The following is a 19567-nucleotide window of genomic DNA, read 5'->3' as shown; positions in this document are numbered from 1 at the left end:
CAGAAGAGCAGCAGCGCCACCGTAACAACTAACGTCTTTTCCGCTGCCCCATCCTAGGTCTGGTCCGGCTCGCCGCACAATGATGCTGTAAGTGGCACTTTGACACTTTTTTGAACAACAATGCCTGCGAAAAACGTGCCTTGCTACAGTTTGTAGGCTGTTGCTAAGGGGCAACCGACAATGTCTACTGGCAAACTCAGATGGATTGAACATATACTGTAGAACAGGCAACTCTAACCTTCACAGTACATTTGGATAGATTATAGTGATTTTAAAGCACTAGAGAAACAGCATTAAAACATATGTTTATTCCATTGCTTCAGGTTTGTAATAAGCTGGCATAGTCCTACTATTACAGAGTTATATAAATGCTGCCACCAAATTATTCAGTGCCAAAACCAGGATCTGATCCTGTCGGGGTAGAGTGCAACAAGCTCCAATACTATTTTTGATTGCTAATATACAGCTCCTGCACACAGCTGTTTTGTTGCAGTGTCAATACCAGCTCTTAAAATTCGATGACTGCTTTAAGGGTGACTACCCACTACAGTGTTTTTTCACTGCGAAATTTGTTTTCTGCAGGGTTCTATGGGACTTGTAATGTTAAAATCGAGATTTCGCGGTAAATTGCGATTTTGCGCGATCGCGATTTTAACATTACAAGTCCCATAGACCCCTGCAGAAAAAAAAAAACGCTGCGAATTTCGCAGTGAAAAAAAACTGTAGCATCTGTTGGGGGCATCAGTCAAGAAATCCTCCTAACGTATACTTCCGATGGACACTGCAAAACGCAGTATGAAAGCACCCTACGGCCTTGTGAAATACATGTCTGTACATCTGAAGCTATAGACTGTCCTTCTCTCACGCCAGATGATACCAGAATTAAAAGGACGTTAATGAAGTTATCGATTACCCTGCAATTAACAAAGTGGATCATGAGTGCATTAGTTTAAAGTGGTGACATAATAGATCCATAATGACAATGCTTGAGAAATATACATACTCATTCAAGTGCTGGAATCTATCTTGCCAATTTGCAGCTCGTGAAACATTTCCATTTTTGTCCACAAGTTTTAACCCAAAAAAGTCCAGCATTATTTTGTATGCAGTGATGAATCTTTTAATAGCTTCTTTTGTTTTTTTAAATTCCTTAGAAGAAAGAAAAAAATACTTAAGTTTACATCATTATAGACTTATCAAGAACTCTACATAACCATATAGCCATGTCAGCGTTATGGACAATACACTATGCTTATGCTTTATAACAAGGAAAAGATTTGCTTAAGTCAAAGCTCATGGTGTGGTAATGTTTGATGGCTTTGAAATTGAAAGATTTTTACAAAAAAACATTGCAAAGGAAAAGAGGAGGAATTATACAGCCAATCAGATTCCAGCTCTCATTGTGTAGCGGTCCACTGAAAGCAGCAACCTGACTGGTAGCTATAGCCATCTACTCCTCTCTTCCATTGCAAAAGGTATTATAAATCTCTCTCACTAGATTTCAGTAAAGCACTACTGATATTGTCCATTTATTGTCTTCTCTAGACTCAATGGCCATTTGGTCTCTGAAGCGTCTTCTGGCACTTGTGCTGATTATTTGGTGACAATCCAGTTAGAAAACCCCAAAGAAGTCCAGTAAAACAGCATACAAGCTGAACTTGTTGCTTGGTAATGGGCCTAGAGCTTTGCTCACTTCTGCATTTTGGTTTTCTATTTTTTAATTGGTCCACAATCCCATAAACTGATAAAGAAAACATACACCAAACTGAAACAAAGGTTTCTATTCTGATTCCGTTCAAAAACTGAAATGTTAAAAAAGAAAAACTGATACTGAACCGATACAAATGGAGGCTAAAAGATCCGTAATGGAACAGAAGAAGGGAAACTCAGAATGCTGACATGAATAACATTGGGTGCTGTCAGTCATTGAATCACTAATATAAAATAAACAATCAATCTGGGAAAGACATCCCTAGGACATCCTACTATTCCTTAATCCTGTTCTGCCCTGCATTACAGAACCTTATGGGTCTCAGGAAGCATCAAATTTATCTCCTCTTCCTATTCTTGCCCACTTTTGAGGTAGGGCATTTAAAACAATTCATTTGGGAAAAGGACCAATGCTAGGATGCTTTGTCTCTGGCTGGGAGGCAGGTTGCTATAGCAGAAACCTTCTCATACTGATTTGTCTGCAATGAATATCAGGCAAGATAAATCCCTGTTCTTAAAAAGTAACCCTCCACTTCATAGTTAAAATCTCATTATACTCTGTATTTCCTTTCCAACCACCCATTGTTCAGTAATATGATCTTGGTTCTGCATTAGCTATTTGCTTCCTGAGTTGTGGGATTTCTTTTATTTGAAAACTTAAAGTAAAAAAAAAATATCATGGAGAATGTCCAGTTACCATACTCAGTGTCCTCTTTTTCAATGTTGCTGCCATAGTTCCTCTCCAATTGTCAGTTTACTCGTTGTGCATGTAAAATGGCCACTAGATTTTTAAACAACTCAGTGCATATTGTGCTTCCCTAGTCTGAGACATTGCCCTCTGTTCTGGGGCAAGGAACCTGCTGGGTTAGAAGAAGGATGAACACAGTGCTAATGTTTACAGCGCAGACCTGCCCATGAGTGGGAGTGTCTCAGACTCTCAAAGCACACTCTACATAGGGTAGTCTAAAGGCCCTTTTACACGTGGGCATCGTTCACTTTTCTTTTGAACAATGGATTTTGGTTTACTTAAAATCCATCGTTCGCCCAACGAAAGTCACAGCAAATACTTGCCATTTAAATGTATTTCGCTCATCTTTCAATAGACTGCAGGATGTTCTCTTTGCGGCATGTTTACAATAGCTTCGAGGAGAACAATGGAATGTGTTGGCAACTGTTTGCACAGCTGAGCTTCTGTTTAAACACACTCTGGGCTCAGCAAACCACTCTTGGAGGTCCTTTTACATGCAAATGAAGATTATAAAGTGTTAATGGACATAAACACTTTATGCAAATAGATTGCTAAATCTTTCAGTCCTTTGAAAAATTATCTTTACGTGTAAAAGGACCTTAAGATTTTGGTGATTATTTTACATACATGAAGAGGGGTCTGGAAGGGAACAAATCATGGCAACTGTAAAAAAGAAGACACCAGGTACATTTGTGGCCAAAATTGTGGAAACCTTTTGAAAAAAGTAAATTTTGGATATTTGCTGGCTCATAACTCCAGTAGAAGAAAAAAACCCCAAGCATTTAAAACTTCTCACTATGCCAGTTAGTACTTAGTTGGGGAACCTTTAGCCTTAATTACAACACCTTCCCATGGAGTGAACCAAGTATTTTTGTTCTTCAGGTGTTATGTGGAACCGATTCATGTCAGCATGATATCAATTAGTTGCCTTACATTCTATAATAAAATTATTTTTCCAACGATACATAATTTGATGTTACAAATGAAAAAAAAGGTGTTCTAAGCCAATCAAAAATGCACTTTTTTTCAAAAGGTGGCCACAATTTTAGCCACTATTGTATGTTAACTATTCAATCTGCACGTATAGGGAAATATTTGCTCTGATCTGAAGGGTTGCTTTAAGTCAAATCTTGCCACCTCTAGCCATTCTCGACCGAAAAGGTGGATCGCACAAAAGAGGAAATGTACCTGTTAACTCCTCTTATACATTTCTACATGTAGTGTTACATCACCTATGGCCTTTTGTATTAACCCCTTAAGGACCAGGCTGTTTTGTACCTTAAGGACCAGACACTTTTTAGGGATTTTACCCATGTGGCGGTTTTACTGCTCTATTTATTTTCCTTTAGCTACAAAATTATTTTTGCTTCATTTTTTTTCCCGAGACATATAGGACTATTTTTTTATATCTTTTTCACGGACTTTTTCCTTTTTTTAGTTTTACTGGGGGTAAAAAGCTAAAAAAAAAATCATTTTTTTAACATTTATAATTTTTTTTAAAATTATTTTTATATTTACACTAAAATAAAGTATGGGAATAGGTTCCTCTATTTGTTTCAGACGTTTTGATATATAGTATGTATGGTTTTGGTTTACAGGGCGCATACGGCGACGGTTTTTGTTGGCGTCTGCTTTGTGTTATTCTCTTTCTTTTGTATGTATTGTTGTTTTATTCTGTTGTTTTGTTTTACTTATGAATGAAATTGTGTTTTTTTACTATCTATGTCCCCCATGACGTCATATAAGACCTCTGGGGGACATTCACATTTTTTTTTTCCCCCTTTATTTGACACTTTCCCACTGTAGCTAGGGCGTCCATAGGAGCCCTAGTTACAGGGTAAAGCAACCCCTGTGGTGAAATTAGTCACTTGCAGAGCTGCCAGGGTCTAGTCTGACCCTCTAGCTCTGCAGTAGCAGGGAATCCCAGGAGGTCACATGACCCCCCCAAGGCCCCCGTAGTGAAATAACATCTTACTTTCACTTTCCCCATACAGTGCTCATTGAGCACTGTATATCGGGGAAGCAGAAGGCAGGAAGGGTTAAAAACCCCTCCTGTCTTCTGCTCCGGGTTATCAGCTGTCACTAACAGCTGACTGATTGCAGAGGCAGGAGACTTAGAGCACCGCCGTAATTTTACTATTAGCGGTGCTCTAAGCCCAGGACCAGCCGCCGTAAATTTACAGTGGCTGGTCCTAAACGGGTTAAACATAGCTTTACTCTATTGTATATCTCTTATTTCACAAAAGAGGATGTTGATTCTTATATTGCCTAAATTTTCATCACCAAACCAATTGTCTCAGCATAGCGTAATAAGACTGTATGTTACGAGAATTACATTAATACATTTTATATCCACATATAATTCTGCTTACATATTTTGTTTTTAGATTAGATTTTTTTTTAGATTTTTAGTGTCACACGTTGATTTGTAAAGCTCAGTATTTTGTGCTAAGAAGTGGCACTAAGCACTCATAAAAAAGACAGCTTATTAAAGTTAGCAAAGGGTGACAAAAAATGGGAGCCTTTTCTTGTCATCTGTTCGTCTAATATTTTTTCACTGCTTGATGTATTATTAGATGTCATATGGGGACTTCTAAGAACATCAAAGACGTTGCCTTCTCTGTTTCCGAAGAATCCATTAGAACAACCGTCAGCTCTCAGAGCAGTTGAGTTAGGATAAATTCATGCTCTTTCAACAATTCATCCTCTACTTTTAAAAGGAAAAAGTAATTTTCATTAGAAAGCTGTCTTCACGAGAGAACATCGGTGAAAGACACAAAGTATTTTTCTTTAGCCTTTATTTAGGATCAATTATCAGCATATATTTACAAATATTTAAGAAAAAAAAATACAATGCAGGCTTTTACCTGAATTTCATATGAGGTCAGTTCCTTTGCATAAAAATTCAAGCCTTGTTCTCGAAGAGGGAAAAGCCTGAAAAATCATAGAATTCTGAGATTATTTTTTTTTACGTATACTTTTTTTTAGTGGTAAATTTTCATCAATAAATTTGGTCATTATCAATTAAAAAAATAAAGCTAAAAAATGAAATGTTTTTCTGCTTGTAAGAGTGATAGTCATCCATACACCACGAAATAGTTAAATTATTAACATTGACCACAGGCCTACTTTATATTGCAACCTTTTTTTTTTGCATATGCACGGGTCAAGTGGGACTGGTATTTCCATTAGCTGACTTAGAAATTCTGTAACCTCCCTTCAGTACACGTAGATATATGGGCAGCTCCATATTAAATGGTTAAAATTTGCACCTAATGTCTGGTACCGATGACATTGCTTGGTCGACATCCCCGTTCATTTTATAAAGCCTAGTTGGTAACACTGATGCAGTATATACAATTGGGTTAATTTACTATTTGCAGCAGGTGATACCATGGTACACAAGGACATTGCTGCCTCCCATTCCTCTCCAGTAAGAGAGGGGGTGAGCTCCTTCTATAGGAACTTTTAGAATGCAGTAAATGGGTACATAACACCAATGTCAGACCCCTAAGGTGCGCATTATGCCTATCAGAGGGTACAAAGAGAAAGGTTGTCTGGGTTCTGGAAATTGTGTCGCGAGGGCATCCCGGAGTTGCAAGTATCTATAGAAGCCAGTCCTTGGGACCTGGTAGAGTTGTTCAAAGGAAGCTAGTAATCCAATAATATATAGATGTTCTAACGTGGTAATTCCCAGGTTCACCCAGAATTGCTTATCTGGCAAATTCACAAGATGTGGAAGCGCTCTATTATCCCACAGTGGGGTTTCTAAGGTGGTGTCTGCATACTTGGTCAGAGTCTTACATGTCTGCCACCACTCTAACTGCCAGTTTATGGATAGGTAGCATCTGCCTGGCCAGTAGATCTGGCCTTTCCAGAACGACCCATAGGGATATTTTGGACAGAAAAGCCATTAGATGATGCTCAGAATTTGGGAGCGGTGAACCCAATAACCAGTGATGGATATATCTTACTTGTCCGGCCAAGTAATAGAGCTTAAAATCTGGTAGCGCCATTCCTGTCTTATCTTTTGGGCGCTGTAATGTTTCCATACGAAGCTTGGCATATTGCAATCATTTTTAATGTTTTTATTTTTTGGGTCACCCCATAGTGTATAAGGTTAACAGTAAAATTTCACATTTCCAACAAATTTAAATAACTGATTGTTTTTAAAGGTCCAATTCAGTTCTGACAATGCTTCTAAAGACCTATATTTCAGAAAATGCTCATGAATCACCCCATTTTAAAAACTGCACCCTCGAAGGTATTCCAAATGGCATTTACGAAATTGTTAACCATTTAGATGTTTCTAATGAATTAAAACAAAGTGCATCAGAAATTAGAACATTTTTTCTTGTAGATTTTCAATGGGAAATCCTTTTTTTACTATAACATATCTGGAGTTAGCAGAGAAACAAAACTCCAAATTTTTTACCCGGATTCTGCAATTTGTAGAAATATGTGGCTGTATACTGCTGTTTGGCACATGGCGGACTCAGAAGGGAAGTAGTGCTATTTGGCTTTTGGAATGCAGATTTTGCTGGAATAATTTTTAGACACCATGTTGTGTTTGCAGCCCTTGAACCCTTGGACAGGTACTGAGGAAATCAAAGTCTCCCTTTGCAATGTACCAGGGACTCCTCTACAGAAATGTTTTTCTCAGTGGTGTATACCAGGGCAAACTTAGCACTGAAATGCTGTAGTACAGGCCTGATTTTAAAAAAATAGTAGATAGAGAACCAAATCAAATAAATTAATCAAAAATATTACACCTAGTCATTTATTGAGAAAAATGATCCAATATCACATGTCTGTGAATGGCAAAGTAAGTGAACCTTTAGGATTAGCACATAATTTGATAATATCAATGAGATAATAATCAGGTATGAGTGGGTGAACAGTTTTATTTAAAGAACAGGGATCTATCGAAGTCTGATTTTCACAACAGGTTTGTGGAGGTGTATCACGGCACGAACAAAGTGAGTTGTTGATGCTCATCAGGCTGGAAAAGGTTGCAAAACCATCTCTAAAAAGAGTTTGGACTCCATCAATCCCTAGTCAGACAGATGATGTACAAATGGAGGAAATTCAAAGCCATTATTAGGCCAGTTTCACTCGGACGAGAAAAATCACGAGATGCAAAAGTAAGTGAAAACGCAGAATTATGAAACCAATGGTTTTCAATGGCTTCATTCTCATTTGTGATGTTTTCACTCATGCAATGTTGCATGAAAAAAAAAAATCACAGCATGTTATGTCTTTTTGCGATGTCACCAATTTCTTTCAATGGGGCTGGAGGCAGCAGCACCGGCCCCAGTAAAAGCAATAGGAAACCTCTGCGGTCCTCTGCCGTGGTTGTGACAGCCACGGCTAAAGCAATCCCTTCATTCACTGCTAAGATGAAGGGATTACCAGTATTGATGCGAGGCTGTTTTCACATGAAAACGCATTGCATTAACGAGGACTTTCATATGGTGGAAAGTGCGATATCGCCCTTACCCATGTGAAACTAGCCTTACACTTCCCAGGAGTAGTCAACCAACAAAGCTCACTCTAAGGCCGGCTGATGAACCTATGAGCGGAAAATCGCAGCGATTTTCCAGTCGTGTACATTGAGCTGCGCTTTCCATAGTAATCCTATGGAAAGCGTTTGTTGCGTTACCCGCATGTGGATTATCGCCACAGATAACGCAGTGAAATATGGCCCGTGAACAGGAGGCCTAAGAGCAAGGAGTATAATAGTCTGTAAGGTCACAACGAACCCCACTTTAGTTATTGTTAATGTGTCCACCGTCAGAAGGACATAAACAACAATAGTGTGCATGGTACGATTGCAAGGAGAAAGCTGCTGCTCTTCAAAAGAAAAGTACTCTCTAGAGTACTTGCTAGAGATCACCTGGCCAAGCTAAAAGGATGTTGAACAATGTTCCAAGGAACGCCCATAGATAGGAAATACAAAAACAAATCAAAAACACACAAAAATCACTCATGTAAATGACTCCATGCACAAATCTCATGCAATTTTCTCGACTGAAACCAGCCTTAGAGCATAAAAATCTCATACTATCTGTGAAACACGGTAGTGGTGATATCATGGTTTGGGCCTGTTTTGCTGCATCTGGGCCAGAACAGTTTGCCATCATCCATAGAACAATGAATTCTGAAGAAAGAATGGCTAAAGAAGAATAAAGTTCAAGTTTTGGAATGGTGAAGTCAAAGTCCTGATCTTAATCCTATAGAAAAGTTGTGGAAGGACCTGAAGCAAGTAGTTCATGGGAGAAAACTCATCAATATAACAAAGTTCCATAAGGATGGGCGAAAGTTCCTCTAATCCGATGTGTAGGGCTATTTAAAAATGACCAGAAATGTTTAGATGCAGTTATTGCTGCACAAGGGGCTCAGACCGGATACTGAAAACAAAGCTTCATATACTTTGGCCACAGACATGTGATTTTGAATTATTTTCCTCAATAAATAAATGACCAAATGTAATATTTTTGACTCATTTGTTTTGATTGTCATGTGGTTCTCCTTATCTACTTTTAGGACTTGTGTGAAAATCTGATGTAGTTTTAGGTCAAATACAAGCAAAATATGGAAAACTTTTAAGGATTCACAATCACATAACGCTGTATTGGGGTGTATGTTGGACCACCACTTGTGGATAGGGAATAAACTTTAATCCTGACACAAGTCCTTTAACTTCATTCTAGAAAGAGGTGGCTGCACAGGTACATGTTAGGTAAGTTGAAAAGAAGAGAGGAGGTATGGCTGACATCTAAATGGGCTGCTCTGGTAGTAAATAATGTGTACGTTGCTGGAACCCAAGGTCATTTTTGGAAAAGAACTATAGGGGATGTGGTTGCACCTGGGCCCAGGAGCCTTAGGGGGCCCATAAAGCCTCTCTTCTCCATATAGGAAGCCCAGTACTATGAGTAAAGCATTATAGTTGCGGCCCTGTTACAGGTTTTGCATTGGGGCCCGGGAGCTTCAAGTTACGCTTCTGGATAGACTATTTGTACATTCTGTAAGTACAACTGTGTAAATGAGGCCAACATGCATAAATATTTCACAGTGTTGATTAATTTGATTCTCCCCACTAAGGTAACAAAGAGTAATTGAAAATGGTACATACTAGCACTTACCATTGTATATAAGTGTGATTATGCTCCAACTTGTCATAGTCACCTTTCCATTTATTCAATATTTCTTCAATTAACACACCTAAATGTATAGCAATATATTTAGTGATCTAGTAAAATTATAATGACTGTATAGAAATGAACGAACCAACCAATACAGTGACTCAGGTATTAAGTTAGGCACACATGCCTAAATAATAGTATGGAAGGTTACTTTCTCTATGGCAACATCCTCTTGAAATGCAAGTGCAATTAAGTGAAACAATGGAACTTTCAAATATAGATACCAGGTATTATGTACTTAATGATATAATAATAATAGATAATCTTTATATAGCTCCAACATATTCCACAGCACTTTACAAGTCATTGTACAGATAACTGAGCAGTCAATGTATTGGAAGGATAGCCAGCAAAGTTTAATGCAAGTGACAACGTTATTGGCCAGTACATGGATTCTTATACACAGACTTCAGCTCCATGGCAATAACTTGCACATAAAACATTCAAGTAGGGGGTTCCCAATTTATAATAAGTTATGGTTCAGTTGAAAAACGTGAAGTTATGGTGACCGGTCACCAGAAAGAAGGAAGAGTGATACCTTCACCACACAATTTAAAAGCACAGCTGATACTACAAAGACTCACACTAAGTAGCTTTAAAAGGGGCTGGACCAGAATTTCAGGTTATCCCCTAATCCAGTGGTACCCAAACGTTTTCAGCCATGGAGTCCTTTTTGAAGCAAACGTTTCTCATGGAGCCCCATGGAGGGCGGGTCAGGGGAGGGGTTAGGTGCGTGGCTTATAATGACATGATTTTTACCTCCATCGGTATAAAAAGGACAGGGCCGTTTACAAAAAAATATAAAAAAACAGGGAGGAGCACTTGATGGGCTATTGATATACATTATATTTAAAATTAACATGCTGCAGAATTAAATCCCGCACCTCATGTTAATATCCCCACAGATTTTGTGCAGATTTTTTCCACAGAGTATGGATGTGATTTTAAAAATCTCATCCACTTTGCTGCTACTGTAAATTCCACAGCAAATCTGCCCAGAGTAGTAATAGTGACCCCTATAATGGTGGCCCCAGTAGTAATAGTATCCCCTATATCGCCCCCAGCAGTAATAGTGTCCCCTATATTGATAGCCCCAGTAGTAATAGTGTCCCCTTTTTGGGTGACCCCAGTAGTAATAGTGTCCCTTTTTGGGTTGCTCCAGTAGTAATAGTGTTCCCTATATTGGTGGCCCCGGTAGTAATAGTGTCCCCTACACTGGTGGCCCCGGTAGTAATAGTGTCCCCTATATAGGTGGCCCTAGTAGTAATAGTGTCCCCTATATTGGTGGCCCTAGTAGTAATAGTGTCCCCTATATTAGCCCCAGTAGTAATAAGTGACCCCTATTGCAGCCCCAGTAGTAAAAGAGTCCCCTATATTGGCCCCAGTAGTAATAGTGACCCCTATTGCGGCCCCAATAGTAATAGTGACTCCTATTGCTGCCCCAGTCACCCCAATTGCCCCCATTATAATCCACCATTGGTCCACTAGGCCCGTAATGAGGAAATAAGCGCACAGGACCTGTGGTCTGCATAGCAACACGGAGCACATGACCCGAGCCGGCTCATCTGATCCACGTTGCTATGTCGAGCAGAGGTCCTGCATGCTCATTTTCTCATTACAGGCTGTCTGAACACCGCTACACCAGTGAGTAGAGCAGGGACCTAGACCATCCGTTGGAGCCCCTGACAATCACTCACGGAGCACACTTTGGGAAACCCTGCTATTATCACAAGAAGGGGGGACCCTTGTCCCCATCTTCCTCACTGCGTGACTACCGCATCCACCGTAGTGAGGGGGAGACCGAATGAAGCGAGAGAACCAGTGCTCCATTCACGCAATGGGACTGCTGAGAAACCTGAGTGGCACCTGTTTGGGTATCTATCAACCCCATTGAAATAAATTGGAGCGTTGACCGCACATGTGCAGCCAGTGCTCCATTCAGAGTGACATCACTGCAAGGGAAAAAGTGACCCCTTCAGTGACAGGACTGCAGGACATGGGAGGCCAGTTCTTGAGATTGGCAGAGCTCCCAGTAATGAAACGCCAACCAACCAGCAAGTTCTTTTAGCTTGTGGATAGGGAATAACTTGAAATTCTAGTACAATGCCTTTAAAATCTAAGGTGAATAAAGAAAATTATCCACATAAGGAAGGTACACACTGTCTTCAGTACTGTTGTTATGAAAGCTTATACCAAGGCTATGTACTTATAGATGGGGTTATATAATGACTAGACCTCATATGGCCGTTGCTGTGATCCTAGCATGGTCTACATTTAAGCTATATGTATTTACTTCTCTTGCACAACTGATATTTGAGAAAGGTCCAGGATAGAGCAGAAACGTCACATAACACGTTCTGCAAGTTCTCACTGATGAATTAATAAATACATCTCAAATTTATCTGAAAGCTGGATTATTTTACTTCGATGTGACAGCATTGTTATAATTCCAAAAACGAGTATCGGGTATTTCAGATGCTTTATTTTGTGGTTGGCACAAAGCTCTCTTAGTCTTGCATCAGAGATGTCTCTTCTTAGTTTTGTTCCCTCTACTTCTAATGGAACATGGACTGCATTGTTTTGTATCCTGATGGAAAATTATTACCCTTGCAGATTAATTAGCTGTAATATCCCTGTGTAAAGAGCCCTCCAATCCTGACAGTTGTCATTACTATAAAGTAGATTAATATATTTTTTTGACCACAGACACATGACAAAGCCCCGAATGGGTCTATATAATATGTCAGATAAAAATGCCTGGGTATCACGCATGAGATCTGCACCTTTCAAAAAGAAATGTGGCCGCTGATAGCTACCTAATCAGGACAGCATGAACCCGGGACAAGTGTGCCTATTGCCCCCATGCATGTGTCATTTTAAAACCCTATGGCGTTTCAGAATAAACACATTTTGAAGTTTGACTCGAAACGAAGTTCTGAGTCAAAGTGGCAGGCTGCACTGGCTTCTCATGGCCAACAGAATATAGACCGACAGCTCTTTCCCTATACACAAAAGAGCTGTCAGTTTACATGTTGCGTGCAGGGAGAGGCCAGCGTGGCCTGCCTCTGACTCGGAGCGCCATTCTGGGTCAAATGCCACACCACAGCATTTCAGAACACCACATACATTGGGGCAATAAGCACACTTGTCGTAGGTTCAGGCTGCCCATGGTTCAAGCAGCATGAACCTGGTGATAAATTTGCCCTAAAGGCAATGTTGAAACATTTCATACTGTAATGGGTGTTTCTAAAGTTCGTGTATGAGGTGTCCTTTTTCTGTTATTTCATTTTATAGCCTTTCCAATTGTCTTTTGTAAAATTAGAATTTCTACTGCACATGACTTTACATAAAGCAGAAGTTGTCCATATTATCGATACAGCAACTGTGAATAAATTATACCATCAGGCTTAAATGGGATGTCGTTCATGTAAAATCTGAGATTGCACAAGTCATTTTGACAGCGTAGATCCTTGAAATTCTGCTGGAAAAAAACATAACAATTGAAGTTTATACTTAAGAAAACATACATAACATACAATATTTTAAGATCCTTGAGGTTGACTGTTCTTTGCGGGAGGGGAGGACAAAGCATAATAACTAGTGAACCCAAGCTAACCAGCATCACAGTTTGCTACCAGCTTCCTCTTGCATCAACATAATATACTTTCAGGCAGTCAAGGTATACGTATTTTTGGGCCAAGGCTCCGTGGAGATATTACATGGCCGATTATTACACTTTGAGATCGCTATGATGTTCCCTTGTGCTCAATGACTGTCAACATCCGTCAATCAAATGACATCATTACTGGTCTCAGTCATCATGGAGTTTAGGCTCTTAAACAGATCTAATTTTCAGGGTAATAGATAATGATCCACAAGGGGCCTGCGAGTGAACACAGCAAGGAGTTTACATCCATGAAATAGTAATGAGAGATGGTCCCCAGCTGTATGCTAAATGAGAAGGATGTGTGCTGGAACTAGCGGATGGAATGCTGAGAAGTAATAGAAGGAATAAGGTATATAGAGCTATAAGCTATGCAGGATAAAGAACTTTTACATGGGACGAGCTGTCAAGTAGGAACCTTAATGATAATTGTTCCATGTAAAAGGGCTATTAACCGCATCACTCGCATGTATCCCTCCGCCAGATAGTTTGTTCATTATTGTACATAGTATATTGATACAAGAGCAGGTAATACTGGGTGGGCCACGGAAAGGAGCCAGGCACCACATGCTGTCTAAAACCATCTGTCGTTGTTGCCCATAGCAACCAATCACAGCACAGCTCTCATTTTACATTAGGAGTATGAGAAATGAAAGCTGCTCTGTGATTGGTTGCTATGGGCAACAAAGACACATTTTCTTTTAGACAGGGCTACTTTTCGGTGGCCCATTTAGTATTATACGCTCTTGTATCAATGTGCTGTGTACAATAATGAGCAGATTACTGTTTATGACAAACACTATGTGGAAAATGTAATAACTGGCACCATCGTTCGGTACTACATTCCACAGCGGACACTTACTATTTCTCAATACTTCTACACTTTATTCTGCGCACAGTACACTCTGAACAAGAAGTTTAGTTGTTTATCCTGCGCAGACTACAGCAGGTTTGTTAAAGGTGAAGGGGAGATTTTGGAGAGGAATCAGGTACTATCTTTCCTGTTTTATATATTGCATTATATTAAATTGTAACCATCTTAGAAATCTTGTAGTGCTACACATTTCCCATGGATACAGAATTCCTCTAGGACTAGATCATAAAAACAAAATGTAGTAATCAATCATGCCATGCATGACAATTAGGCTTCCCAGTTAACAACTAATCCCCTATTTATACAGGACAATTATCGCGCAAACTTCGTTCAAATGAACAAAAATGTGGGATGAATCATCGCTCCTAAATGTAAAGCTATTGTGCACTATTCTGTTGACTTTGTGTTTGTGGCTCCCTTTAGACATCATAAAGATCATTGCTGGTTCGCTCACTTTTCGCTGCTTCTAAACGCTCCCCGCTCAGCAATTCACATGGAAGGTGAAGCACCGAGTGAGAATTTGGTGAGAAGTGAGCGATTTTCAGTGATGATTTGCGGGTATAAATGCTCTGCACAAACTAGTAGCGGTGACGTCACCCGCTTGTGCAGATCGTTTAGCTGATAGTCGTCCCGTGTAAATGGGGCATAAGGCTCCCTTTACTTTGAACAAGAACTGCACGATTCTTGTTTACACGAGCAGAAGAGCAGGTGACGTCTGCGCTCGTGTAGCCCGTTGAGACAGGCAGATTCATCGCTAAAAATCTTTCACTTCTCGTTTATTGTCTCACGGAACAACAAGTGAACAAGCCAACAATGATTTTTAGTCTTGCTGAAGCTGGACGGGAAGCGCACGATTCTCGTTCATCATTCAGTTGTTGGCTCGCGTTTAGACGGAATGATTAACGTTCGTCTTTGGTCTTTTGAACGATTTTTTAACATTCATTCTGTCTAAAAACACACCATAACATGAGAAACCATTTACCGTATATTTCGCCTTATAAGACGCACCGGTCTATAAGACGCAGCCCCGTTTTAGAGCAGGAAAATAGGGGAAAAAAAATCAGTACTCACCTCCCCCAGCATTCTGCGGCGCTGCTGCAGGCTGTCGCTCCCTCCTGGTCCCCGGCAGAGCATTGCTTTCTGGACGCAGGGCTTGAAATCCCCGCCTCCAGAAAGCTAATACTGTGATTGGCTAACACACGCCGTCAGCCAATCACAGCCATTCAATGACATCATTGAAAGGCTGTGATTGGCTGAAGGCGCACGTGTGTTAGCCAATCACAGCCATTCAATGATGACATTGAATGGCTGTGATTGGCTGACGGCGTGTGTTAGCCAATCACAGTATTAGCTTTCTGGAGGCGGGGATTTCAAGCCCCGCGTCCAGAAAGCAATGCTCTGCCGGGGACCAGGAGGGAGCGACAGCCTGCAGCAGCGCCGCAGAATGCCGGGGGAGGTGAGTAATGATTTTTTTTTTTTGACAGGAGGAGAGAAATCTTCTAACTGACCGCACTTTTGTTCGTGTGATTGCAAATTTAACGCACAATCATGCTAAATAAATCGTGTCCGCGCGTAAATTCGCGATCACGCTAAAAATGGCGATCGGAACGAATTTTCGGCACATTCGCTTTTTAAGACTCAGGAACTTTTCCCCTCCGCTTTGGAGGCGGAAAAAGTGCGTCTTATAAAGCGAAAAACATGGTAGCAATTTTGAGCAGCCAGCTATAATAAACTCTAAACTGGGAAAATCACAAATTCCCCAGGCAACGCTGTGGCTAGCAACTATAACCCACCCACCCCACCCTCCCAAAAAAAGTGTAAAAAAGGCAATTTTAACTCTTTGCAATCCAATTTTGGATTTAGGGTTTCCTAGGGGGCTTTCTCTTTCTGCCATGATACGATGGCGCCATCTGCTGGCTAGAGCCAGTATTGCGGTATGGGACGTGCTGGAGAGGCCCCCGACAACAAAGCGGCCAGTAATATACAGTAAGAATACCCTGCCGGATGTCTTCCGACATCGGAGCTGTACAGCCTTCAATTAGAATGTCTTTAGACGTCAGACAGTGGATTGGAAAGGGTTAAAATTAGTTTTGAACGTCAAACTCATGCCATAATGTTTCAGAATAATGCTCTAAACAAATATACAACACCAGCTGATGTAATATTACATTTCAGAAAAGGAGTGTGCAAAAACCCTATGATACAGTTACCATGTACGATGCAGATAATGAAAATGGCAAACAAGGTTATTGTAGGCTAACAAATGCTTATGATAACCTTGGAGCGCTGTGGCTTCCAACCATTAATGCGGAGTGACAGCGGCTCAATGACAAAAAAGACATGAATTTAAACGTCAACCCCTTTCGAGTTTCAGAAAGAAGAAAGCAAGCGCAGTAATAATTTAGGTAGCAGCGCCTTGAAGCCATCTATATACATTTGTGACACAGTAATTGGGAATGACATCCAAAATCATAGTATTGTAAATACAAACAACACATCCAGTGTTACAGTGTTCACAAAGGACTTACATACTAATTCATGGCAAAACCCACATTCCATTTATTTGCCATCTATTGAAGTAATTCAAGTCACTGTTCATTTGTCAAAAATATGTATGCTAGCTATATGAACTGGGAATATCATGGGATTACTAACACTTCTCTCTGGCACATAATAAGGAGGTAAGACGAAATCTGGTAACCTGTAAAGGTAGTATGTAAATGTTAAGAAATGTCTTACTGGATATTGGTGCCGATACTTGTACAGATCTCTTGCTGCATAAAAGCTTCTCTTTGGTTTGATGTTCAGTTCGGTTGTGCTGCAGTCACTCTGTATAAGACAGGGCACATTACACGGTTAAAGAAAACCAAACGACAAAACACATCACATGACATTTAGCATTTGAGAAAGGTAGATGTGGAGCAGTTGCCAGCAGCAATCAACCAGATATGAGTGATCTTACTTCAGAGATCATTTAAGCCGCTTGCACACGAACAAGTCGGATTCTGAATGCTGGATTCCGCAACGGAATCCGAGCCTGTGCCTGGCCGGCCTCCGCTCATACCTGTCATTTCTTATCTTCTGTAATGCGGATGGACCGGCCGGCAAGCTGTCGGACATGCGCAGTACAGATTTTTTTTTTCAAATCTTTCCTGAGCTGTCAGTCGGATGGCTTCCATTGAATTTGCTCATTATTGTACACAGCACGGAAAATGAGCATGCTGTGATTTTTCCTCTGCGAGCAGAAAATGGCAGTTGCTGTCCGCTCATGTGAGCGGACATGCGGATGCTCCGTTGGTTTGAATTGGTGCAGAATGCCTCGGATCACCCGCACGGGAGATGATCGCGGATTCCGCAATTCAAACGCGGCCGTGTGAAGTGGGCCTTAGAAATCACAAGCAGAAACCTGAGTGTTTGCTAAAGAAAAAAATAAATAAATAAAACGTGGATTGTGTTGTGGTCACAGCCGCAAGTCTTTAGGGGCGTAGAATATGAACCACGTGATAGATATTTTCAGAATAAACTATCTAGTCAGTAGAAGTTTGAAATTTTATTTTTGAAATTTAATTTCTTAATTCTAAACAAATTTTCATTTGTCTTCCAAACAAAGTGGATGTACAATGGGTTTGTGATAGGTGAAGTAACATACGTATTGTAAGACATTGATGTCTTTACTCCGGGGGAAAGTTAAATGTATATATGTGCCACCCAGAGTCATGGGAAATTCAATGCGCAGTAATCTAGATTAAAATGAGTGTTCATGAAGCTTAAAGGGGTTGTCCCGCGGCAGCAAGTGGGTCTATACACTTCTGTATGGCCATATTAATGCACTTTGTAATGTACATTGTGCATTAATTATGAGCCATACAGAAGTTATAAAAAGTTTTATACTTACCTGCTCCGTTGCTAGCGTCCTCGTTCCCATGGAGCCGACTAATTTTCGCCCTCCGATGGCCAAATTAGCCGCGCTTGCGCAGTCCGGGTCTTCTGCAGTCTTCTATGGGGCCGCTGGTGTAGAATGCCGGCTCCGTGTAGCTCCGCCCCGTCACGTGCCGATTCCAGCCAATCAGGAGGCTGGAATCGGCAATGGACCGCACAGAAGCCCTGCGGTCCACGGAGACAGAGGATCCCGGCGGCCATCTTCAGCAGGTAAGTATGAAGACGCCGGACCGCCGGGATTCAGGTAAGCGCTGTGCGGGTTGTTTTTTTAACCCCTGCATCGGGGTTGTCTCGCGCCGAACGGGGGGGGGGGGTTAAAAAAAAAACCCGTTTCGGCGCGGGACAACCCCTTTAAAGCGTGTAAATTCAGTTTGGCATCATTATTGAAATCTCCACCTAGTATGATGGACACTTGTGTATCGACTGGTATGCTGCAAGAAGCGGCTGCTTAAGTGCGCTGAAGCGACTCCCTGTCATCTGTGACAAAGCCACAATGGCCTCTTCGTGGTGTTATTGCGATTTTATTAGTGTTATTAGTAAATCGTGACGCCAGAGCTGCATTAGCACAAGAATGTTAAGCAATTAAGAAATTACAAGAACCAGAGTTTAAAACATAATAATTTTGTTTTCCATGTCTTTGTTGGTGTCAGTAGCGATCACATATCAGTGGACACATACAAGCCTTTCAGTAAAAGTGGTTATTTTTTCCATGTTAGGAGTATCATTAATGTACATGGGATTCTTCAGGTTAGACAGAGATGATGCTCTGGGTGACATATGGCAGTGCTATTAGTTTTCCTTGGGCCAGTTTAATGGCTCTTTAGTGGCGTGAACTGTGAGCAGTATACACCTTCATTCTGGCCCAGGTTATGAGGGTATTCCGTGGCTCTGGTGTTAGCAATTATAACTCTGCTCTGTATTTGGGGCCCCTTCCTCACAGTAAATGTATACTTCTGTGTTTTACCTCTCCTGTCTCGGCCTCCTCGTAAGGACTTTCCTGGTAGCTTCCAGCAGCTGCCTGACTGTAATGCTGATAGGGATCTTTCCCTCACTCTCTATACACATTAACACTGTCTCTCTCGCTCTCTGATGGACGTCCAAAGATTTTCACTATCTAACTCTCTCACTTGTCTAACTAACTCCTCTTAGCTACACAGATGATCACACTAACTAACTATAAGGCCCACCTGTTTACAGCCGACTTACTGACAAACTCTCAGCGCACTTTACTGTTCTGTTCTAACTATCTTCTCACTATTACTATGACACGACTCCTCTCCTACCTCTCTCTCTCTTCACTCCCCAGACCTGCACAATCAACTGCCTCCCAACTGTGGCTCTACTTGCTTGCAGCCAATCAGAGTTCAATCTGCTGGCAACCAATCAAAATGAATAGCTCTGTTGTAAGGCAAATTAAATACTGGTTA

The 19567-nt window shown here is 40.8% G+C and overlaps 1 protein-coding gene across 3 annotated transcripts in view; it reads right to left on the bottom strand.

Annotated features, from left to right (window-relative positions):
- OGFRL1 (opioid growth factor receptor like 1) overlaps positions 1-19567 on the bottom strand; it is a 48078-nt gene that overhangs the window by 12792 nt on the left and 15719 nt on the right. For 2 of the 3 annotated variants that reach the window (XM_066604407.1, XM_066604425.1), the window contains exons 2-6: positions 16941-17030; positions 13063-13144; positions 9604-9682; positions 5326-5392; positions 1004-1149 (exon numbers count right to left, since the gene is read on the bottom strand). In XM_066604407.1, coding sequence (XP_066460504.1) covers positions 1004-1149; positions 5326-5392; positions 9604-9682; positions 13063-13144; positions 16941-17030 — 464 coding nt within the window. The remainder of the gene's footprint in view (positions 1-1003; positions 1150-5325; positions 5393-9603; positions 9683-13062; positions 13145-16940; positions 17031-19567) is intronic. The other variant, XM_066604416.1, reaches the window with a different exon arrangement.

The sequence above is a fragment of the Eleutherodactylus coqui genome, chromosome 1, assembly GCF_035609145.1.
Source record: "Eleutherodactylus coqui strain aEleCoq1 chromosome 1, aEleCoq1.hap1, whole genome shotgun sequence".
Taxonomy (NCBI): Eukaryota; Metazoa; Chordata; class Amphibia; order Anura; family Eleutherodactylidae; genus Eleutherodactylus; species Eleutherodactylus coqui.
The sequence above is the reverse complement of the archived record's forward strand: the minus strand, read 5'-3'. Positions and strand labels throughout refer to the sequence as shown.